Here is a 25,146-nt window from a genome sequence, read left to right as displayed (position 1 = left end):
CTTCACTACATTAAAACAATAAAAACTAAAAACTCTCTAAACCCCGGATGGGTGGAACCAATTCTAAACTAGAATTTCTAATTGGTTATAAATATAATTCTCTAATTCTATAAAATAACCTTAACTAACCAATCATATTCCATAACTAAATTTCACACTTATTTGTAAGTGCTGAAACTACTTGTAGTTTCAGCACCAGCGCAATTTGAATTAAACTTAGAATACAGTTGTTCTCCTTCTGGAAACTAACTCGCAGAAACCAGTATACACTAGATCTATTGAGACTAGGAGATATAAGAGTAAGATTAAGATTGGTATTAAACTAACAAATTGCACGAATCTATCCGGCCGAAAATAAGATAGCGTGACGAGCAGACGGTGTACCTTATCTGAAATTACTCTATGAGTATAGTAATCCGTACAAAACTCACGAAGCTTTTGTTGTAACCAAGTTTTTTTCCTCAAAATTTCATCACATGGAATACTTGTTGTCAATCTTTGTAGATTTTAATGACAGTGTATTTTGTATTCGATGTTTATCTGCAGCTTGATAATTAAATAATTTTCAATTTGCTGAAGTTAAGCACTTCAAAACTGAAATAATACGTTTCTAAGCAAAGTGCTATGAAAATCTTCTGTTTGACCCTCCCAGCTGGATGGAAAAATACACTAAAGTATTTCTCGTTTTCTTCTTTATCGACTATCTGTATTTAGCTTTGATTTCATTGGTTAGATTGTTTGTTCTTGGATTCTGTTTTGAATTTGGCAGTGTCCAGAGACTGCTTCTCCATCCGCATGATGATGGCAGGAAGGGAGTTGTCGTGCAATGAGCCCCCCATGCCGAACACGTGTTCGTAGAAGGCCATGTGCTCCCCCATCGAGTAAAGACTCTGGTACGACTGGGCGGACCTACAGAAGACATCTAACAGTTTGAAAGTTCAGGTTTCATGGGAAACTATTAAACAATTCAAGAGCACTGGCTAAATAGTTAAATCCTCCGATGGTAAACACTTCGATGGTAAATCCTCTTTTTCCGTACAAAAGTCAAACTCAAACCCAATTAGGACGATCCAGTTTTGATATCCTTGTTTCACGGGTTGAGTTCCTAGTAAAAATCTGATCACTGATGAAAATTGCTTATCCAGTGTAAATAACATTTCCATGGATGACCTTGTGTTATTTCATAGATCGATGAATAAGCGATTTTTTAAGAAAAACTAGCGCTAAATTTGCAATTAAAATTGCTGATTTATCTCTTAGGCCTTACATTTTTTTCAGAGTCTCACATTTTCAGAGCCTTACATTTTTTTGTTTTCCTTCTAATCATTATACCGATTAGCAGGGGCGGATCTAGGATTTTCTCGAACGGAGCGGATTTTGAAAAAATTTGTGTAAATTTTGTCGACCAAATTGATTTTCCGAGTTCTTCCAAAGCACTAAAAAGACACTGTTTTGGTCAAATTTTCTGCGCCGCCACCAAAAGAGGATAACTCAAATAATGCAAGAAAGAAAGAAACGTCCACCACATCCCCCTGCCCCTCCTAAATCCGCCCCTGCCGATCAGAACATTATCAATTATCAGAAAATTGCTTTTTTATATTAGACTTTATCTCAAATTTTTCGGATTTATTCAGCAGTTGGGATAGGGTCAATTGCAATATCCATTTAATATTTCAACTTAAAACGCGACTCAAATTTCATTCAGCCAACTAAATATCTGTCGAGGTGGAAATACTTTAAGACTTTCTTGAAAGAAGTCAAATCTTTTTAAGCAACATGGTAACTTATGTATGTGAAGAGTTTGTATAGATGTTTGACTTCGGGCTATTGTGGTTATTTGGACTGGAAAAGTTTTCATGCGTTTGCAATCCTTCCAAATATACTTTTTATGTCGCCCAGGATATTTTAGAGTTTTTATAATTAATGATTTTCAAAACTCTATAAAAATTTTCAATTGATTTTTTAAAATTTTTTATTTAAACTTTTTTGAATTGATTTACCACTTCACACTCAAAAAAAAAGATTTATTTTTCAAGAAAAATATTCTGCGCAGGAAGAAAACTTTAAAGAGAACTTTAGACAAAGGTCAGTGCACTCTCTCTCTCTCAGTCCTCTAATTCTCGCTTAGGTAGCTTTTCTGCCAAAATATAACCAATTGTTGATCTTCTATCCTGATTATTGCGGGTTCAAATCGCACGTGCGCTGCAATTTGTGTGTTGAGTTTTTGTAAGATAGTTGAAACATGGTGAATTTTCAACAGTTAACCTCCGGCCTAGGCTCTTTGTTGGTTAAATAGAAAAAAAACACTTACAGGATTATTTTTTTTCGATGTTTAACAGACTTTTTCTGTGAATTTATACCAAACTACTATAGAGCATTGTTTCTTTTTATTATAGTACCGCTATAAGAAATGATAGCGCGACAACTCGCAACAAAAGGCACATCGTAAAAAAGCAACTCGCAAAATTTAAGAAAGGCGACAATTCCTCAAATATAAGAATTAATTTCTAACTTAACAATTTTGGTTTAGGGTAACTAGTGGACGCGGTGTGCGGATTTATAAAAAAAAAAACAATAATGGGCTTTTATTCCTAAGTTCATTCATACAAAAGTGCATCCTTGTTTTGTTAATACTGAACTTAGCGCCGCATAGAGTTACTAGTTATGTTCAAATAAATAAAAATACACATGATTATTCACTGTGCTTGTTAATTTGTTGTGTCTGAGTTATTTGCTGGGGGGAGGCTAGATTAGAAAAGACCGTTTAAATTAGCAAAACTGCTCCTATACAGTGCAAAGCAATGAATGTTTCTTACCATTAACCCATATCGAATAGTTTTTGGGAAAAAATATTGAGAAACTATAAATTTTGGACGGTATTAAAGAGCAATTGTGAACACTTGAGTAGTGTGAAACTAATAAGACCGACTAGCTAGCTGTCATACCGCTACTGCAGTAGCAGTAATTGTTTATGTATGTACAACCAACCTACGGTGCTTACTTATTACTTTTATGGTATACTCAAGGTCACAGTGTGTGATGACATTGAGACTAAGTGAGAGATCAAAATTTTCAGCACTGATCTAGATCTCAGTAACCAATACCAAAACAAAGAAAAGAAAAAACTAAATTCAATATTCAGAATAAAGTATTGAATTACAACTTGTTTTCATTTGATATCGCAACGCAAATCACATGGCGCAGCCAGCAGGATTCGCAGCACAAGATAACAGAACGGATATGGGAATCCCGGTATTTTGGGCGTCAGCGAATCTAGATCCTCCGTGGCAATTCAAAATCTGGCTTGAACAATTTCTCATGGCGGTTACGGTTAAAGAAAACGTGAACCCAGAGATTATTTTGGAAGAACCAAAAGACATACTAGAGGAACCACCCCCTCGACCAGAAACACCCCGAGAGGGAAAGAATGAAGATGCGAGGAATGCGAGGACCCTTAGAGACAAGCTAGCAAGAGATAGAGTATTGTTGGAGAATGAAGAGAGAAGGACAAGGGGCCCACGAGTCGGACACAATGTTTTCTATAACAAAGTACAAAAGAAACTGGTGTCCAGGTTATTTTTGTCTCTGGGTACAGAAGGAAAGAAACGTTTCCTACAGAAGAACCCACATGCTGAAATATCGAAAATGACGTTCAGTGAAATTACAGAACTGGCGGAAGTTTCGTTTCAAAAGGTGAAATGTGTAACGTATGAAAGATACAAGCTATTTACGAGAATGCAAGAATCTGGAGAATCTCTGGAATCATTTCACGCAGCGCTAACTGCGCAAGGAGCCCGATCAGAACTGGGAACATTGGAAAAAGAAATAGTCCGTGATCTATTTATTTCAAAAAAGAAGAACATGACATTGCACGACACGCTGACATTCGAGACCTTAGACATAGCAAGTTAACCACAATGGCGTTCCAAAAGACAAATGCAGCGGCTACAGGAGGATCAAGTAACAATTACACCTCGGGTGTGAGAAAAAACAAGAACCTGTAATGGCAGTTCGAAATTTGTCAGGGACAACAAAGAATCAAACCAGAAAGCAATCGAACAAAAGACAAAATAATAACAAGAATCACAACATGAAAACAAAACCATGTAACAGATGTGGAAGGACATTCAATCAAGGACATCTAAAAAATTGTGCAGCGATGGGGAAAACTTGTAAGAACTGTGGTAAACCCAATCACTTTGCAAAAATGTGCAGATCTCAACAAGTAAGCGAAGTTGCGGAAGACTCGGAAGGATCTGTAGAGGAATGCGATCAGATAAGTGAAAGTGTTGGGTCATGTAGTGAGTTTGAAGTTATGTCGATACAAACCTATCAACCAGAAAATGAGAGAGTTTCAAAATATAGGAAAGATCGAATTAATGAAATGAGGAACAATTCAAATGCTGAAATGATACGAGTTCAGAAAATAGATTCGATTCGAGATCAAACATTGAAACGAGTAAAATCACTAAGGCCATGGTACGAATCGACAACCAAATACTACAACTAACAGTGGACACGGGAAGTCCAGTTTCATTTCTCAATTGGGCGACGGCGAAGGAAATTATGGATAAATCAAGCAAAGTAAGATTCCTTCCTTCAGGAAAACTGAACTGACAAACCAAATTCGTTGATTACAACAAACAACCGATCAGTATACTGGGAGCCCTTAAGACCAATCTTCGGTCGGCAGGCTGGGAGGTAAAAGGCGCTACCTTTCTGGTATCAGAACGTAAAACCAGATGCATCATGGGACTAGACCTGCAAGGACAAGTGGGAATAGTTACTACACAAAAACCAGCATCAAAGGAACTTACCAGGTTTGACGTGCTCATGTGCGAGCAGTCAGAAGGTTGGAAAGAAAATTTTTTTTTCTAAATTTAAAAACTTATTTGACAGACAAGGATTTTTAAAAAATCACATTGTAAGTTCAAAATTTAAATATCCACTATGTCCAATTTAAGAAAAGGGGAGAAGAATCCCAATTCACATACTGGATAAAGTTGAAAAAGAAATCGAGAAGTTGTTGACAGAAGGTCATATAACAAAACTCGACAATTGTACAAGTGATTGCTTTATCGCTCCAATGTGATAACAGTAAGAAAAGACGACTCAACAAAATTGGCCATGGACGCGAAACCAATTAATAGACAATTGTTCAAAAACAAATATCAAATGCCGAATGTAGATGAACTCATCGATGGGGTGAGCCAAATTGTTACCGAAAACAAAAATGGTACTCTATATTTTACGGTGTTAGATTTGAAATATGCGTACAGTCAATTAAAATTGACTGCTGATACAGCTAAACAATGCAGCTTTAACATTGTTGGTGGGAAAGCAACCGGAACATACAGATTTCTGACAGGGTTCTATGGTTTAGCGGATACGCCAGCTGAATTTCAAAAGGCTATGGATAGGACTATCAATCACGCTAAAAACACGTTCTGTTTTCTGGATGACATACTTATTGTGTCAAAAGGAAATTAAACTGAACATGGAAATCTGGTGGAAGCAGTACAAAAGAAATTGGATGCGGAAAATTTGGCATTGGAATTATCAAAGTGCGAATTTTTCAAACAAGAAGTGAATTGGTTAGGTCATCAGCTCTCAGAAGTCTCAGAAGTAGGGGTTAGACCTAAAATTACTAAAACCGAAGCGGTTGTAAATCTGAACCCGCTGAAATCGCTTAAGCAGTTAAGGTCCTTTCTGGGAAGTATAAATCACTTAGCTAAATTTATACCTAACGCAGCAAGCCTGACTGAGAAATTGAGACCACTTCTTAAAAAAGAAAATCAAAAGAAAAAGCTAAAAAACATGAATCTCCCGGTCAAAAAGTTTGAGTGGGGGGATGAACACACGGTAGTATTTAATACTATAAAAAAAAGCTGTGGCAAATATAACAAAAGTATGTTATTACGATGCTACCCGAGAAACACGAGTTAAATGTGATGCGAGCCATGACGGGCTAGGGGCTACTTTGGAACAACAAAATGACGAGGGCCTGTGGGTTCGAATTTCATTCGCATCCCGATATCTGAATGCCCAAGAAAAAAAAATTCAACAAATGAACTGGAGTTATTCGCAGTTGTTTGGGCAGTAGACAGATATAAACACTACCTTTTGGGAAAACCATTTATCATCGCAACAGATCATAAAGCGCTTACATCAGCGTTAGATGGTAACAAGTCAAATAAGACCTACCAATCCCGTTCGACCCGCTGGGTTGGCCGGTTATTGCCATATCAGTTCAAAATAGTTAACATTCCGGGGAGGGACATGGGTATAGTTGATTATTTATCGCGTGATCCATACAATGATCCCTGGCCCGAATCAGAGTTAGAAATAAAGTTTGTAGTGGCGACAATAAACTCCTTTCATGGAGCATTAGACTGCATGAACAGTAGGCTCAAAGAAACTGGGTCGCTCGACCGGAACGAAAACGTTCTAGAATGTTCTAGAAGGAATGCAAAGAAACAGTCATCAAGTAATGGTTGCTATAGCAACCAAAACGGTCAAAAACGAACAAAGCTCGAACGGAACGAGAGAAAACAGTTTCCACGACTGCAAAAACAGCTAAACACAGCAGTTCAACATAAACCGATCACTTTTTTGTCAACTCAACTCAATAATCAGTCAGTCTCAAATAAATCGAAAATCATAGAAAAATCAGTATCGGAAATTCAGAAGAAGAAAAAAACAGACTCAAGGAACGAGATGTCAGGAAACAGATCCTACGATTGGTGGTCGGATTCACCACAGGAATGGCGTAACGACGAACGTGAAGAGAGCCTACAGGACCCAAAGTGGAACAGCTTAATGACAAGTGCAAACGAACTTTCAGAAGAGGAGGAAATCACAGAGACAGTTCAGCGAACAAGAAAAATCATAAGAGGTGGCCGTAAAAATAGGGATAGCTCCGACAGTGAAACTAGGCAGGCATCAAGAGTGAAATGGCAGCTCGAACCAGATCAACAACGACAAGCAGATCAGAGACTTCTTTCATTCTGGCAACTAATTGGCGGAGAAGAAAACATACGGGGACCCAATAGAGAATTGGTGGCACACACAGAGGAGGTCAGGGACAGCTCAGAATATGGACAAAGTTCAGCGATACACAAACCAACCGCATCGGCGGAAAGAAAGTTAAGCGAGGTGGAGGTCATAGAAATGGACCTGATGACCACAGAAGAGGCTGAGAGTGAAGAAGAAGTGTGTGCAATTGAACTGCCGAAGACGTTGGGAAAACTAAAACGGCCAAAGCAGCAGCAAGAGGAGACCCTGGAAAATTTGGCAAAACTGTTTGACAAAAGTCTGTTGGCCGAATTAACCACCGAAGACACATGGATGGACCGCCTTAGACGAGTGATAGAAAGAGGGGACAAACAAGGCTTCGAATTGATGGGACCTTATACGAACACATTGTGGTCACAGATGGCAGTGCAGGACGACTGCATTTTGGTGAATAATCGGCTAGCGGTCCCAGTCCAACTAAGACAAGCTGTTCTCAAACGAATACATCGAGGGCATCCAGGCCAAGAAGCTATGCTAGGAGCTTCACAATACCTGTGGTGGCCGCATATGAACAAGGACATTGTGAATCTAGCCGAGGAGTGCCGTAGCTGTACCAGATACGGTAAGAATGTAAAATATCTTATTTCGAAAAACGCGTCAAAACCACTGCCACCGCTCACGCAGCCGGGACAGGAAGTACAATTAGATTACGCGGGGCCCATAGAAAATCAAAAAGGAAAAAAATCTACCTCTTAGTAGCTATAGATCGATTTTCAATATTTCCATCGGTGAAGGTTACAAAATCTACAAATGGGAAGTGTACAGTAACATTTTTGAGATCGTATATCGACACACATGGGATTCCCGAATCATTTCGCTCGGATCAATTTTCAGGCTTTAAAGGCAAAACGCTGAAAAAATTTTGTTCGGAACTCAATATCGAGCAAAAATTCTGTCCGGTGGGGGACCACCAAGGCTGTGGTTTGGTAGAACGTACAATCCAAACTATAAAAAGAAGACTGGGGGTGATGTTGCTCGAAGAAAGTAATAAATCGATCAAATTATGTCTTAGTATTACAATGAGATATTTGCGGTGGAACAAGCAGAAAACCATTCAAGTATCCCCATTTCAAGCGCATTTTGGCAGACTACCAAAAACGCAATTTAAAATTGTGAGGGATAGGTTTTTAAACAATTCAGACTATTTAGACAAACAACACTTGAAACGCTCAGCGCTGACGGCTTCCCAATTGAAACGCAGAATTGACCAATCAAGAGAGAACCTCAAAATAGTACGCAAAGGACAACTCAGCAGGGATACAAGCCCACTGAGACGATTAGTGGACGAGACTGGACTACTAAATCCTGATCTACGAAAGGAGATGATATATTCATGGGAGAAAGGATTTATTGAAGACAAAGTTGAAGATCAATGTAAATCCCCGCCTAAGACAATAGTTGGAAAGGACCCGCTAAGAAAAAGGGGACAAGCACTCACAAAACAATTAAAGGGGAAAATCGCTTCAGAAACAGACTCAACGACCAAGACGTCTACAGGCTCTATCTATCGGAAGTCAGATATTGCAAAATCGAAAACAGTGCTGACACAGGAAAATCAGCGGAGTGCGAGTAAGAGTCCATCAGCGGAACCTACGAAAAAGTTTCAAAGGATCAGTTCCCCCGAATTACCGGAGGAGTTGGGGTCCGATGAAGAACTGCAACGAGACATGGAGATCGCAGATGCGACGAATCCCATAGATAGTTTCCAAAAGAGCCAAACAGTAGTGACTTCAAAAGACACGGAAGCAGGGGGAGGCCTGAACTTGGCAATTAGGAGGGCAAAACCAAATCTGGCGGGTCCAAGTTCAACTACAAAGGAAAGCGATAAAAAGAAGACGGGGAAGAAAGTGAAAGAAAAGAAAAACCAAAACAAGCAACAACAGGGGGTAAGCCAAACTGCGACGGCAGCCGATCCGGAGCAGGAGCAATCTACTTCAAAGTCGGGAAAATTAGATCATAAAACTCAGACAAGCTCTACACCTAAATCAAAACAGAGGTCGAAATTGAAATGTATTGATTCCCAGACACCTCCAGAGGACATAATCGACACATTCCACAATCGAAATTTAGCACCGTCCGAGTGGGAAAAATATGCAGATCATTTATCAAAACGAGGATTTCAGCGAGTTGCAGACGAAATTAGAGAAAACCCACAACAAATTTCGGAGAAAGATACGACATTCGAACCACCACAGGGATTCTTGGATGAGTCGAGTACCGAAGAGTCGGGTATCAGACGAAGCTCCAGGCAAACGAAAAACAAGGAACCGAAACGCTTTGGTGACCCGATAAAGCACTCGATTAAAGAGATATCAGAGAATCTGACAGGGGGAGCACTCCTGAAAACAGCACTTCAGGAATATCGAAATCAACTAAGAGACTTCAAGGAACGAAGCGACAGACCGGTAGAATCGAAAATAAGACGGCTCGAACGACACTTATTCATGCGAAACTTTGGGTATGCTACGCTAGATGAAGGAGTGGAATGGAACCCGAGTTGGGAAATAGAGCTGGAAGAAAATTGAAAATTCTATAAACTAAACCTTCAAGTAACCCAGCAACTTTCTTGTGAACTGAGTACAGTGAACTCTTTTTACAAAAATTATCCTACTTATGTTGTATAATTTATTTCCTTTACCGAGGGGGGTGTGTCATACCGCTACTGCAGTAGCAGTAATTGTTTATGTATGTACAACCAACCTACGGTGCTTACTTATTACTTTTATGGTATACTGAAGGTCACAGTGTGTGATGACATTGAGACTAAGTGAGAGATCAGAATTTTCAGCACTGATCTAGATCTCAGTAACCAATACCAAAACAAAGAAAAGAAAAAACTAAATTCAATATTCAGAAGAAAGTATTGAATTACAACTTGTTTTCATTTGAAATCGCAACGCATATCACACTAGCCTCAAAATTAGTTCAGAACATGGCCAAATTGATAATTTTGAAACCATAGCAAAAAAAAGATCGAAAGTAAAATATCTTCTTACATTTAATTTCAGTCGACACCTTCAATGAATATAAAAAAATTTAGTAAAAACCTATTATTTCGATGACCGAAAATTGACTGAACAAAAAAACTACCACAAGCATAAATATTCCGTTTTTTTTTCGAAAATCGGAACAACAAATTGCGCGGTTAACTTGATCGGCGAGGGCGTATTCTCATGCAAACATGACCTACTTGATATGTATCTCTGCGGGGTATCCAGGCCTGGAGCTCTGTGTGTTCTGCTCTATTAGTCCCTGAATGAGAGCGAATGTCCTCTTCGACTCGGCACTCGTCTGCTCATAGTCTTCACGGCCACTCAGAGATCCAGTCATCAGGTCCACTCCAAACAATCTGTCCGCTCTAGGCGAACAAAACTAAGTGTTCTAAATTAATATGAGACATGAAAATTATAAAAACAGCTATTGAAGTAACCGCCAAATATTTACAGAGCCTAACTGATGTTTCGAATTCGCAAGGGTTGAGAAAGAAGCTCTCATCTCCCAAGGATGACCAAAGGAGATGAAGTGTACGCTCATTTCACCAGGAACCTGACCATTACTGCAATTTGAAAAAAATCTCGGGTCATCATTTTTCAAAGCTTTCTGAAAATTCAAAGTTGCATGGAGTTATTTTGAAAATGTTATTCTATGGTTTTATAGAATTTTTGGTGATTCTGGCTGTTTCTTTATAAATTAAATCGTGCTCTCCGAGCTGGTACTTCGAATTTGCGGCTGAAGAAGAGGAGGACTTGTTGCCGGAGCTGCTGCTGCCTCCCCCCGTCCCTGTTAAGCCCCCCTCTGCCTTCACCATCTGCAGTGTCTGTAACACCTCAAACTCTGGATTGCGCTCCATGTTGTTGAAAACTACGGCTGCATGTTCTTGTATTTTGGAGTTGGACATTATGCTCTTGCTGTGGAAGAGTTCATCGAACTGGGTTTTAGCTTTGCTCAAGAGAATATTCTGAAATCATTCAAAATGCATCTTGTCTCAGTGAGAGGATAAAAGTTCGTGTCTGCGAATCGCAGAGGATCTTCTAAAGACTGTGCAGCCTAACTAATGATAGTCCACTTCTTTAAGTGAGGATCTGGTTATAAAATTGGTCAAACAAATCCTGAGTGGCTGAAAGAAACTTTGAAGAATAATTTTAATTTATTGCTTAGTTTTTTTGTTCTTGGTTTAATCAGAAGATATTAACAAAAGCTTTGAATACAAGCGAAAACGATAGTAATTGTAAATTAGGCATACTGAACTGCAGTTTTATTTGTTTTGAATTTCTTTTGAAATAAAAAAAAATTCTAAGTGGCTGACAAAGTTTTCACGGCATAAAACAGTAGATCACCCTATTATAAGCCTGCTTAATAGTTCAAATCACGACTCATCATATACATACATACATACACACATACATACATACATACTTACATACATACATACATACATACATACATACATACATACATACATACATACATACATACATACATACATACATACATACATACATACATACATACATACATACATACATACATACATACATACATACATACATACATACATACATACATACATACATACATACTTACATACATACATACATACATACATACATACATACATACATACATACATACATACATACATACATACATACATACATACATACATACATACATACATACAAACATACATACATACATACATACATACATACATACATACATACATACATACATACATACATACATACATACATACATACATACATACATACATACATACATACATACATACATACATACATACATACATACATACATACATACATACATACTTACATACATACATACATACATACATACATACATACATACATACATACATACATACATACATACATACATACATACATACATACATACATACATACATACATACATACATACATACATACATACATACATACATATATACACTTCTCGGCCAGACAAATTTTTTCCGTTCAGTTCTTTTTTTTCGGTTGAAAAAATCTTCAGTCGATTGTTTTAACTGCATCAATTGCTTTCGAAACATTTTTCTCTAGTTGTTTTTCCCCGATTGCTGTTAACTTTTATTTGATCGCGCCGATTGTTAATTTGCCGCGTAATTTTCCGACCATGCCGTGACAAGTTTTTTGACCGCCGCTACTCATTTTCCGACCGCCGCAACTAATTTTTCGACCGCCACTGATAATTTTTCGACCACCGCGACTAATTTTTCCACCGACGCCACTAACTTTCGGTCGCGGTTAACTTTCATTCTTTCGGTCGCGGTTAGCTTTCATTGGGTCGCGCCGGTCGCAGCTAACTTTCATTCGGTCGCGCTGGTCGCGGACACATTGCTTCGCTCTGCAAAGTCTAGAAATATCAAACTTTGTTTGCTGCGGTCTAAAAATATCCAACTTTGATCGCGGCGGTCTGGAAATACCGAAATTTGGTCGCGACCGTCTGATCATAAAACCACAACCTCGATCCGGGCCTAGGATCATCTAAAATACCTGATTTTGCGTGGCAAAAAAGTACAAAAAAGCTAAAACACACTCGAAGCCAAAGTTTTTCCTCACATTAAGTGGCAGTAACAACAAAAAACTCCACAGCAACTTTTCGGTTGCTAAAGCTTACGTGCTCCAAAAAAAGAATGCACTTGGTATAATTCTGGTATTCAATATTCTGGTGTACCAAATTTTCCTGTTTTAATTCTTACGATGATCGAGCTGAAACTTACAATTAGGTTAAGAAGATGATCCACACTCTCTAGTGATCCCTTCTGAAGCAGAGTGCACACTGCAATGTCGGCGTCACCCCTGTCATGCAGGTACAGAGGAACTCTCCCCCACTCCTAAAAAGCACAAAATATGTGCGAAAATTGTAAATTTAGTGAAGTAGATCATATCAGAGTGTTTTCGAGGGGTCTTTCAAATGAAATATCCACATGTCTTATTAGTGTGTTGATTTGAGCGTTCTTTTGAACTAACCTTAGAAAAAGGCGTGCTAGAAGAATAAGTGAAAGAATAATTTCAAACATGTACCAGTTCTGGTATTTCGACGGAGCGTTTGCTGCTCTCATCAGCAAACAGACTCGCAGCAGTAGCCCCGCCCATGCCCAGAGGATTAGAACCTCTAAGGGTTTTGAAGTCACGTGGTTTGAAGGAGGTCGAGGTGTGGAGGTTTTGGGCAATGTTGTCTGAAGATTTGAGGCACTGGATGTATTGCTCTTTCGTTACGTAAACTTCTCTTAAGTTCCGTAATTTAAGATCCTCTTGACCGATTTCTTGTTTCATACCTGCAAGAAGTATTTCAATTGGAAAAAAATTGGGTTGGAAATTTATAAAAGTATTGGAAGGTCAGCCCATGAATTCATTCTCCAAATAAGACGCATAAGATTCATTGAAAACCAAACAATTTGGAAGTTTTAATTTCAATTGGAATGGGCCTACAGAATCCAGCAAAGCGTCTACTTAACTACCCCCCCCCCCCCCCTGTAGTACTACAAAAGAATCTCCACCCCTATAAATGAATACAGTAAATTAGCACCAGAGCTTTGTATTGACAAGTGTAAGTTTGTTGCATTCAAGAAAGGGAGGAGATTGTTGAGCGGAATCGACAAAAGAATAGGTCTTCAAATATGTTTCCAAAATTTCTCAATTGCTATTTTTCTAAACCTTATTTTAAATTGCAAGGGTCGCATGAAGTCATAAATTGTTTACTCACCTTCTACGACAAGCTATAACAAAACGTATAATTGACATTATGCCTTTGCTCAAATTTTGATGCTTTGCAATTTAGTAATAGGAGAACATTACCAGGCCAAACTGCGTATTTTGCGAATTGTTAGCGGATTCAGGCCAAAAACAGTATGTCGCGCAACCCACAACATTGTTACTTTTCTTTGATTTTCTTGAAGTGTAAGCGGAATCCGCAAATTGTGGGCAGAATCCGCAAAAATTTGCTGAATCCATTGACATTTGGGGAATCCCCTTAATTTTGCTGAATCCGGAACAACTGGCTACATTCGCTCGTTGCGGCATCGGCAAAAAAACTAATTTACCGCAAAATTTACGTTACAAAAATTTGTGCGCGGAATCAAATGTATTTTTCAACCGTGCCTTTTTGACGTTAGAAATGTATGTTTCGACTACACTCGATGTATGTTTGAGAGTATTCGAGGTATGTTTCGACCGTTCTCGGAGTATGTTCCGACCGTGCTCGACAATTATTCCGATCATTCACGTATTTGTTTCGACCGTGCTTGAGGTATGCTTTGAAATTGCTCAAGGTATGGTTCGATCATGTTCGAGGTATATATATATCGACTGGGCTCGTGGTATACTTCGATCGTGCTCGAGGTCTGTTTCGATTGCGCTTAAAGTAATTTTCGACCGTGATCGAGGTGCGTTTTGACCATGCTCTGGGTATTTTTTGACCGTACTCGATGTGTATTCCGACCGTGCTAGAGATGTTTTGTCTGTACCCTAGGTATAGTTTGAATGTGCTCGAGGTATGTTTTAACATGCTCAAGGTATGTTTCAAACGTGCTCGAAGTATGTTTCGATCGAGCTCAAGGTAGGTTTTGGTGGCCGTGCTCGACCAAGCTCGATTTATGTTTCGAACGTGCTCAAGGCTTGCTTAAACCGTGCTCGACGTATGTTTCGACCGTGCCTGAAGTTTGTTTTGACCGTGCTTGAGGTATGCTTTGACAGTGATCAAGTATCGTTCGATCGTGTTTGAGGTATGTTTCGTCCGTGCTCATGTTATGTTTCGACCGTGCATGAAGTTTTTTTGACCGTACTCGAGGAATGTTTCAGCCGTGCTCAAGGTATGTTTCGGCCGTGCTCAAGGTATGTTTTGACTGAACTCGATTTATGTTTCGACCGTGCCCGAGATTTTTGTGCCGTGCTTGATGCATGTTTCGACCGTGCTGGAGATGGGTGTCGAAAGTGTTATTTTTTGACCGTTCTCGTGCTATTTTTTGACAATATGGGCTATTTTTTGACCATATTTTTCGACCGAGCTCGAGGTGTTTTTCGACCGTGCTCGATGTATATTTTGACCGTGCTCGAGGTATACTTCGACCGTGCTCGAGGGATATTTCGACCGTGCTCGAGGTATATTTTCAATGTGCTCGAGGTATATTTTGAATGTGCTCGAAGTATAATTCAACCGAGCTCGAGGTATATTTTGAATGTGCTCGAGGTATACTTCGACCGTGCTCGAGGTATACTTCGACCGTGCTCGAGGGATATTTCGGCCATGCTTTAGGTATATTTTGTTTCAGCTGCGCTGGGGGCATATTTTGACCGTGCTCCAGGTATATTTCGACCCTGCTTGAGGTATATTTCGACCGTGCTTGAGGTATATTTTGACCGTGCTCGGTGCTCGAGTTATATTTCGACCCTGCTTGAGGTATATTTTGACCGTGCTTGAGGTATATTTCGACCGTGCTTGAGGTATATTTCGACCCTGCTTGAGGTATATTTCGACCGTGCTTGAGGTATATTTTGACCGTGCTCGGTGCTCGAGTTATATTTCGACCCTGCTTGAGGTATATTTTGACCGTGCTCGGTGCTCGAGTTATATTTCGACCTTGCTTGAGGTATATTTTGACCGTGCTTGAGGTATATTTCGACCCTGCTTGAGGTATATTTCGACCCTGCTTGAGGTATATTTCGACCGTGCTTGAGGTATATTTTGACCGTGCTCGGTGCTCGAGTTATATTTCGACCCTGCTTGAGGTATATTTTGACCGTGCTCGGTGCTCGAGTTATATTTCGACCCTGCTTGAGGTATATTTCGACCGTGCTTGAGGTATATTTCGACCGTGCTTGAGTTATATTTCGACCGTGCTTGAGGTATATTTCGACCGTGCTCGGTGCTCAGTTATATTTTGACTGTTCTCGGAGATAAGTTTGAACAGAAGTCGAAATATTTTTCGAATTTGAGCTCGACTCAAGCCCCTGACCTGACCACTCATTTTCATCCGTGCGCTGGCATCGTGCTCGACTTTAAAGGTCGATACTTTACGTGAGCTGCTTGAACCCGCGGGTAAGTCAACAATTTCCACTGCAGAAAAATTGCCAGATAATTGGATACGGCATATAATTGGAGGAACATCAGCATTCAATAATGAATTGAAAATCTAGTAGGTTTGTATTTTCACCTCCCAGCTCGAGGTTTTGGCTTATCTTTTGACCCAAAAGAACAAACTAGATGTCAAAAAGCGATATGGTTGTATTAAACGTAGAATCAACTGTTTTCTTTCTGCTCTATTAGGAACGTAGAAGCTCGAAAAAATTACCTGGGGTAGTTCCAGATTCATTTCACAACGACATTGTCCGTTAATGACGTCATTGTTGTCTTTCTTCTCCCTGTCCAAAGAGGCTATCTTCTGTTCAATCAGGTACTGGATGTTGCTCGTCAACTGGTGAGGCAGTGTCGACAAGATCGCCCTTTCATTGTAACAAAACAGAGTCTGGATAATATTGTTTTTTCGACAAAATAGGGTCCTTATAGTATTTTCAGAGAGCTCGGAAAATCAAATTGGTCGACATTAAAAAAATGCCGACAAAAAAAACCACCCCACCCCCCCCCCCCCCCCTAGAAAAACTTCTGCGCTCGCCACTGGTAATATCTATCAAAAACCTTATTTAAACAATAATTCAAACAGCTGAGAGAGCTATAACTGAAATCAAACGGTCTCATCAAATTTTGTAATATTTTTTTAATTTCGATTTTCTGAAATGTTAGATAAGTTTCACTTCTTAAAAATTATACAAAATATCTTAGAATTGCTTGTTGTATTGAAACCCGGGTTACATAGCCAGGAGGAAACCCTGGAATTCCTGCCAGGAACTTAAAGAGCCCATGGCAATCCAGATATATGAAAAAAAAGATCAGTTTTGTTTTCCAAAGATCAATTACAATTTGGAATAACATTTATCAGAGTATAACGTCAGATTTCGCATTGACTTAAAGAAAAAACTGAAAAGTAAAAATGAAGACACCTAATGATTTCATGAAATGTATACAATGAAAATTTATGGTAAGCTTTCATGGAGCAAGTTCAAATTCATTTAAATTTCTCCTTTGATGAATATATTTTTTTGTTACTAACAAACAAATTACACCAATGTTACTGCGAACAAATTAAACCAATGTATCTGTGAATGTGAATTTGACATACTCTTTTCTTTTCAATTTATCTCCAAACTGCGAATAAAGTGTTAGTTTTTTTGTTGCATTAACAAAAAGGATATTCGACTTTGAGTAGTGGAAAAGTAGTTGCTTGATTGAAAAAAAAACGAGGATCAAAATCCAAAATAAAAATAATTCAGATTAAAGCAAAAACCATGCATGCAATCTATTCCAATTAATATATACCCTAATTGATATAATTTTCACGTGTGTGTTTGAAACTATGGGGTCAATGTGTTGTTTGGCAACGCGACAGCTCGCAACAAAAGAAGAAAAAGAAGCTGTTTTTCCGACTATTTATAGGTATTTTATGGTAACCCATAGGAGTTACGTTTGAGATCACTTTTAAACCTATTGTTGTTGATTTTGTAATCTACATTAGAAATTAAAAGTTTCGATTTTCAGACGCAATTAATGAAGTTTGATGAAAGGCTGGCCTTCCAACTAAAATTTTGTTATTTTAGCAATTAACACCTTTCTGTAGTTTTTAGCTGAAACAAGCAAATACCAAAAAGTTCAGAATAAATAAAAACAATGACAAAGAAAATGAAAATTTTTTCTTTCAATTGTCTTTCTATAGTTTCAACTTAATTTTCCTAAATCACTCAGATCGGACAATTTGTGATTTTTGTTCAGGAACTGATTCTCTTTGTTTTTCCTTGGATTCTTTGTATTCAGGTGGGGGCGGGCGCTTAAAATTGAAATTTTTGGGTCAAAACTTCCACAAAAATCATAAAACTATTGCAAAAATTGTCAGCGATGAAGAAACTTTTGGCAAAATGGGATCACTTTGCCTTTTAAGAGAGATCGGAAAGCCAATTGGTCGACCTAAAAATTTTTTTTTAACGAAAATTTCCATCTCTAAAAATCCTAGATGCGCAGCTGATTACGACATTGGAAAGCAATGACAACCAAAGAACATGACTCATCAGGAGCTTAATTCTTATTGATCAATTCACTTTTTTTTGAAATGATATCTAATGTTTGCGCAGTTTTGCGAGTAGGCGACCAAATGGACTTAAACTAATGAGTCCAATTTTTAGATTATTGAAACCAACCAGTCGGATATTGTTTTTTTCAATTGTTGCGCTCAGTTACCCTCCTATAAAACTTCTGTATAACTTTGCTAACCAACAGAAGATTCTTTATGAAAAACTGTTTGGATTTCAAAAGAAAAAGTCATGCGTGGACGCATTAACTGAATTCACCAAACTCATTAGAGAGGAATGGGACAAAAAAATTGGTTGGTCAATCATGCCTTGTTAATCTCAAAAAAGCATTTGATACCATAAATCATGATCTTCTTTTGGCAAAATTTGAAAAATACGGCCTCAGAGGCAAGATCATGGTCTTCTGAAAAATTACTATACAAACCGGTTTAAATTTGTTGAAACTGAAATCAAAATATCTTCCAGTCGCTCTATGTCATGTGGAGTACCGCAAAGGTCGGTTTTAGGTCCGTTTTTGTTTTTGATATATAAATGATCTTCCGAAAATTGCTGAAGGATCTGAGGTTGTTCTATTTACTGATGATACTACAATATGCAATACAGAAAAAAAAATTTGCGATATATGAAAAAATGCGGCTTAATAAATTGAGTTTACAGCTCCATTTAATGCAGCATATATAGTATTGAGAAAATTTCCGGCTCGATTAGTTCCTACTTTTGTCGTCGTTGTCTGCTTTTCCGCTTTGCGACTCAGAGTTTTGGTTCATCGTCTTTTATTACGAATCGACTAGGTCTTTAGTTTGAGCTAGACTTGATTAGGTTTGTTGAGCCGTGGAAATAAGCTATTTCTGGTTCAAAACGGATGGATTTTGTGTCAATCCTGGTACAACTCAAATAATGAAATTTGGTAGAAACTTTTCAAAAGATTACTTTGCTTTTGGTACTTCAGTTCAAATTACAATTGTGTGTAAATATTTAAGAATTTTTTTTGATAAGAAACTTACTTTAAAATTTCACATTGAACTTGTGTGCAAAAGTTAACCAAATTTTGTGGCATTGTCTGGAAAGCTAGGTATATTTTTTCCAAACAGCAGATGTTTCGCTTCTACAAAGCATAAGTAATTCCTAAAATCCCTTATGGATTTTAATACACGGCGATACATCCCAACCTCACCTTACCGAGATAATGAAACTACAAAAAAGAATCATAAGAGCAATGTTTTCAAATGTAGATATGAATCAATCAATCAAGGAAACCATGGACGAAAACAGATTGCTTACTGTTTTTGATTTATACTTTTTGAGATGTTTAAATAATTGTTTATGAAATTGCGATCGCACAAAAAAAGAGTTCTCTGTCCCAGATTTCAGATTTACTCCAAAAAAGTGGACCATGTACCAGGAGCAAAGCAAAGGCGTAATTAAAGTGTCAAATTTTTCTACACTCACTAAACAGAGATCGCTTACAGTTAGAATTGTGCAGGCCTTTAACTATTTAAAACAAAATGACTTGATACCGGTGAATATATATGAAGTGTCGCAAGTTAGCTCTTTGAGATTTTATAGACAGTTTTTCAATCTCACCTAAAAGACAATCAGGACCTCTATAAACTGTTTTTTAACTTCAGCCCTTAAGTTAATTTGTTTGTTCAGTTGATGCTGGCTGTCTTCTTTTTACTCTCCAGGATATCCTACTCGATGAGCAGTACTGCTCTTTAGGATCTCCCTCCAGGCAAAATGTATTGCTTTTGGCGTTGTGTATGAAGCTGGTAAAGTAATTCAAATTTCAAATTATACAAAACGTAGCCTAGTGAGCACCCAGAAAAAAACCAATTTACTCACTTTTGGCTCAATGCATTTTTCCACAACAATGGAGCTCATTTAGCGAACCGGATCTGAAAAAGACATAAACCGGAATCAATTTTGACCCGAAGTTTTGCGCGAAGTGTTTTGGATAACTGCCGAATGGAAGGTGCTCAAAAATAGCAGCTTTATTTACTTTTGCTAACTGATTGCAACCTTAAACAAAACAAAATTAAAAAAACGTAAGTTCCCCGATAAGAATAGAGCACAAACCACTGCAGTTGTTAGGTTATGTTAACGATTTTTTGACTTTCTTTGCTTTTTATGTATCATGTTTTCCTTTACTTGAAAAAAAGAATCAAGGAAAATTTGAGATGAATTGACTTTTTTTCGACATATTTTCTTTTTCTAAGTGTTGTTTTTTTTCGATTCTCGTAATGAGATGATTCTGTTCTTCATGCACAATTACTGAATCTTTTTTTAAAAACTAAGATAAGTTTGCCATAGAATTAGAGTTTTCAACGAGCCATTATGTAGAATTAGCGTTTCTACTGTAAATTCGACTAATAACAAACTCGCTCAGGAAAGCAACACCTTGGATTTATAGACGTTTAGCATTGTTACGCTACTACAAATGATCAGTTGAAAAATTATTAGCCCAAAGTGAACAAATCAGGACAATAAAAAGTTAGAGAAAGCTCAGGTTTTAACGTCATTATCGATACTTTCCGAAAAACTGACATTTAGATCTTTATATGCACAATTGACGGATTTTCAAATATTTAGGGCCAATCATCCTTATGGCTCAGTTAAAGAACGCATTCAACCTTATAAAACCAGAAGACAAAAACTTATAGATATACAGTGCTGTCAAAAGCCCTTAGTATATTGTTCTCATCCGGGACTTCCCAAAATCGTTTCTCGGCCCCCACTGAACGCAGGGTGCCAGGAATCCAAACAATAGCAAATAATGTCGTATGTCATAGTTGAAACCAAACCTGACCGCTGTACCGGAAATTATTAGCGCCTGGGAAAAACGCCCCTTAGACTGGAAGTGGACAATTTCCGGAAAAAAAATGAGCTGGTGACCTTTAAATCACCTTTGGGCGTGAAGACCAAAACTGCATAGAAAACCCTGGGATTATTATCAAAAAATTGCGTCATGCAGAACCCTTAGAAAGTGGATTCGATCACCTTACTTATAGATGGAAGCAAACCTATCTTTTGTAAATTGAGGCAGAAGCTAAAAGGGACAACATTTTACATAGTTTTACATAGATTTATTAGTGCGGACTTAGCAAACATAGGATTCAGTTTAGCTGGGCAATAAAGTTCTTACTAGAAATTCAACTAGACTAGAGAAAAGAGGTATCAGATGAAAATTACGGTAATAGGACGGCGACATGGAAACTAAGTCTCCCAAATTATAGGATTAGACGGGATACTTACCTAGCTCCCCGGAGGTGGCTTTTTGGCTCAGTTTGACCCCTAAGAGGCAAATTACGTTCCCCTGTTAGCTTGAAGCTCCAGATTGGAAAGTGTACAGATGCGTGTTTTAGGTTTTTGAAGTGAAATAGCTACCCATTTAAAAGAATTTCCGCTAGTCCAGAGAGAACGTTAACGAGGTAAGTAAAATAAGTCCTTGGGAGATTGCTTAAAAAAAACAACTTGGCCTAGTTGTGAAATTGATTTGATATTTGCACAACTTAAATGGAAACACCAAGGTTGAACTTGGCTTTCAAAACTAAAGTCGTCAGGTTAAAATTGCTGCTGAGACCATGCACCAGGGTGCCAAAAAAGTTTCAGGTCTTTTAGAGACGACCATAACCCTAAGTATAACAAAATCTCAAATTGAAAAACATGAAAGAGCAAGAAGGAAAAACAAGAAAGAAAATTTGAGAAGTACTAAATGTTAGCAAGAAAACGATTTGCAAGTAAGCAATTGTGTTGATCAATTGCAAACCCTTTCCTCTGATTAGTTTGTAAGATTTCAAATTAGTTTGTAAGATTTCAAACTTGATTACACTTGTAAAAACTTGCGATCATGAGTGCGAGCGATAAAGCCTTAAGACTAGTAAAAAGGGGCCAACGTCATAATAATTTAAAGAGTATTTGCCACCAATTTAACAGTTCACGGATTTTGAATCTCGGTCGCCCCGTTTGACTCATAAGTACCCAAGGGACCACTTTGCTATGTCGTTAAAAAAAAGAGAGCAAACCCGGAGAAACAATCCCCTGAACCTACACATTAGGCAGTGTTTCCCAAGTTTTGCACTCAATTAGGGATTGGTTGTTTCTAGCTTAGAGAACAATTGCCCACAAACGCGCGTACAATTGGGACCTTATAAGTTTTGCTCAACTCGCAACTTGAAATTGCAAAAAACGATCAGAGCAAACAAGACTGCTCGTATATCAGGGCAAAGCCTTGATTGTTACGATGGCCCTTAACCCGTATTGAACATTACGGACCAAACTGTTCAGTTTGTGAATTGTAAACGGCTTCTGCAACAGGCAAAATCTCTGTATTCCAGAAACAAACAAACAAAAAAATTTTGCGCTTTTTCAGTGCCCAGTTTGGCATCGTACTGAACAGTTTTCGGGGGAAAATGTTGAAAACTATAAGTTTTGGACATTACCGAAAATCAAGAGTAAAACTTTGAGTTGTACGAATATAATACGAACAAATAGCTGCCAACACTTCAATTTGGGACGTTTTTTGTGCGATACATTTCGCCACGCACAAATAATTTGCGTTACACTTTTAGCATTATGAAAAAAAAATCTTCAAAGCGCGCACAAATTAGTCAAAAGCATGGCCAAATTGGCATTTTTTAAACTCACAGAACTTTGCAAAAAAAACGGAGGTTATATATCTTTTTAAATTTGTTGTCAGGGAGTCAACATCTTCAATGGGTTATAAAAAAATTTGGTTACAACTTTCATTGCCGAAAATTAAAAAAAATCTGCCCCAAGCACAACTATTCCGATTTCTTCGAAAGCCGGAAAAAAATCCCTTACAGTAAATCCCAGTGATATTTACGGTTGTTCTGTTATTTGTTAGTGATTAGATAATTAGAGCTAGTGCTAATTTTTTTTACAAGGAGCGTTTTAAAACTGTTGACACGAATTGAAAAAAATGGCTGGGGAAAATCAAAGTTCCCTTTTGTTCTGCAGGTTGCGACCTCTAAACTCTTTAACTTCTAAAAAAAGGTATCTTTTGGCTTTCCTGTCACTGGCTGTACTCTAAATTCGACTGAAAATATAACTTTCAAACCTTAATTTCTCGTTACTGAAAAGGGCTTTCGGAGTTTTAATAGAAGATCGAAACGCAACATAAACGCTTTAATATAATATATTTTTCCGCCTCATTTGAAATTTTGTGGGGTGGAAAAAAACTAGTTTGCATTGTATAAGGGGTGTGAAAATTATATATGTGTGGTACCGCAACTGCTACTGCTATTGCAGTAACTATGCAGTCCTCTTATATTGGCCTTGATAGTGCTACTCACATCTGCTACTGCTATCGCAGTAACCAGATAGTCATCTCATATTGGCCTTGATAGTGCTATACATATTGTTATCTGTAAATTATATAATCCTATTATAAAAAACCAAGGTCAAAGCATACGTGACCTTTTACAAATCTTAGAGAGTCAATCTCTCAGGCCTGTGGCTAAGAACACAGTCAGTAAGAAACTAACAAACAGAAAAACAAACGGTTTCAACATGGTTAATTAAACTCTTCGAAACCACTTCAGTTTTCACTATACAACCTCAGAGGTATTGTTAGTTACCACATGGCGCAGCCAGCAGGATCCGGTTTTACTGCTCAGGATAATAGGACTGATCTAGGAATCCCAGTATTTTGGGCATCCGCAAATTCGGACCCACCTTGGAGTTTTGAAACGTGGTTTGACCAGTTCCTATTAGCTGTTACAGTTAAAGAGAATGTGGATCCAGAAACAATGTTACAAGAACCCAAACCGGTATTAGAAGAACCTTTACCAACTCCTGAAACACCAGCACAAAACGAGGATGAGATTGCGGCGACAGAAAGAGAAGCTCGGAACAGATTGGCTCGAGATAGAGTGGTTCAAGAAAATGAAGAACGGACACTAAGAGGACCTAGAGTGGGACACAATGTATTCTATCACGAAGTGGGCAAACGGCTAACATCGAGATTATTCCTCGCCTTAGGAGCAGAAGGGAAGAAAAAATTTATCCAAAAGAACCCTCACACAGAAATATCCAAACTAGGGTTTCGCGATATAATTCGATTAGCAAAACTCTCATTTGAGAAAACGAAATGTATTACCTATGAGAGATACAAACTGTTCACACGATCCCACGAATCAAATGAAACGTTGGAATCTTTTCATGCCGCACTGACTGCACAAGCAGCAACGGCTGAATTGGGAGCGTTGGAAGAAGAATTGGTACGAGATTTATTCATCTCAAGAATGAAAAATGCTGTCCTCCAAGACACATTGACTTTCGAAACATTCTCTCCAGAAGAAGTGTTAAAACGTGCACTAAAGTTTGAATATAGCAAACAAACCACACAAGCATTCCAAAAATCTTCAAGCACAAACAGCTCAGGACTGTTTACAACTCCACAAATGAAGATTAAACAAGAACCAATTATGGCAATCGGAAACAAAGGGTATAACCCTAGACGTCAAAATCAAAACAGAAGAAAACAGTACGAAAACAAACCTCCAAAAGGTAAAGGAGATCAAAAACAATGTACGAGATGCGGTAGAGCATTTGTAGAGAATCATTTGAAAAATTGTCCGGCAATGGGCAAAACATGTAAAAATTGTAACAAACCAAATCACTTCGCTAAAATGTGTAGATCTCAACAAATTAACGAAATCGCAAATGAAGATTCGAGTTCGGGGGAAGAGTGCAACCTAATACAAACATTCGATTCATGTGATGAGTTTGAAATCATGTCAGTAGAGGAAGATTGCACTTCCATCATGGACATAGAAAATTACATCACAAAAAGGATTTCGGAAAATGCGTACAATAACGAAAGAAGTCAGAAAGAAGCATTGCCGGAAAGGTCGGGTAACATTAAAAAGATTGA

The 25,146-nt window shown here is 38.1% G+C and overlaps 1 protein-coding gene across 1 annotated transcript in view; it reads right to left on the bottom strand.

Moving 5' to 3' along the window:
- Positions 1-520: 520 nt before the first annotated feature.
- The window catches only part of LOC134844137 (uncharacterized), a 35,619-nt gene continuing 10,993 nt past the window's right edge, over positions 521-25,146 (bottom strand). Inside the window, exons 6-12 of the mRNA XM_063860655.1 lie at positions 16,406-16,556; positions 13,822-13,834; positions 13,140-13,393; positions 12,836-12,949; positions 10,791-11,032; positions 10,265-10,432; positions 521-909 (exon numbers count right to left, since the gene is read on the bottom strand). Coding sequence (XP_063716725.1) covers positions 723-909; positions 10,265-10,432; positions 10,791-11,032; positions 12,836-12,949; positions 13,140-13,393; positions 13,822-13,834; positions 16,406-16,556 — 1,129 coding nt within the window. The 3' untranslated portion in view covers positions 521-722. The remainder of the gene's footprint in view (positions 910-10,264; positions 10,433-10,790; positions 11,033-12,835; positions 12,950-13,139; positions 13,394-13,821; positions 13,835-16,405; positions 16,557-25,146) is intronic.

The sequence above is a fragment of the Symsagittifera roscoffensis genome, chromosome 4 (assembly GCF_963678635.1).
Source record: "Symsagittifera roscoffensis chromosome 4, txSymRosc1.1, whole genome shotgun sequence".
NCBI lineage: Eukaryota > Metazoa > Xenacoelomorpha > Acoela > Convolutidae > Symsagittifera > Symsagittifera roscoffensis.
This window is presented reverse-complemented; position numbering and strand designations above follow the sequence as displayed.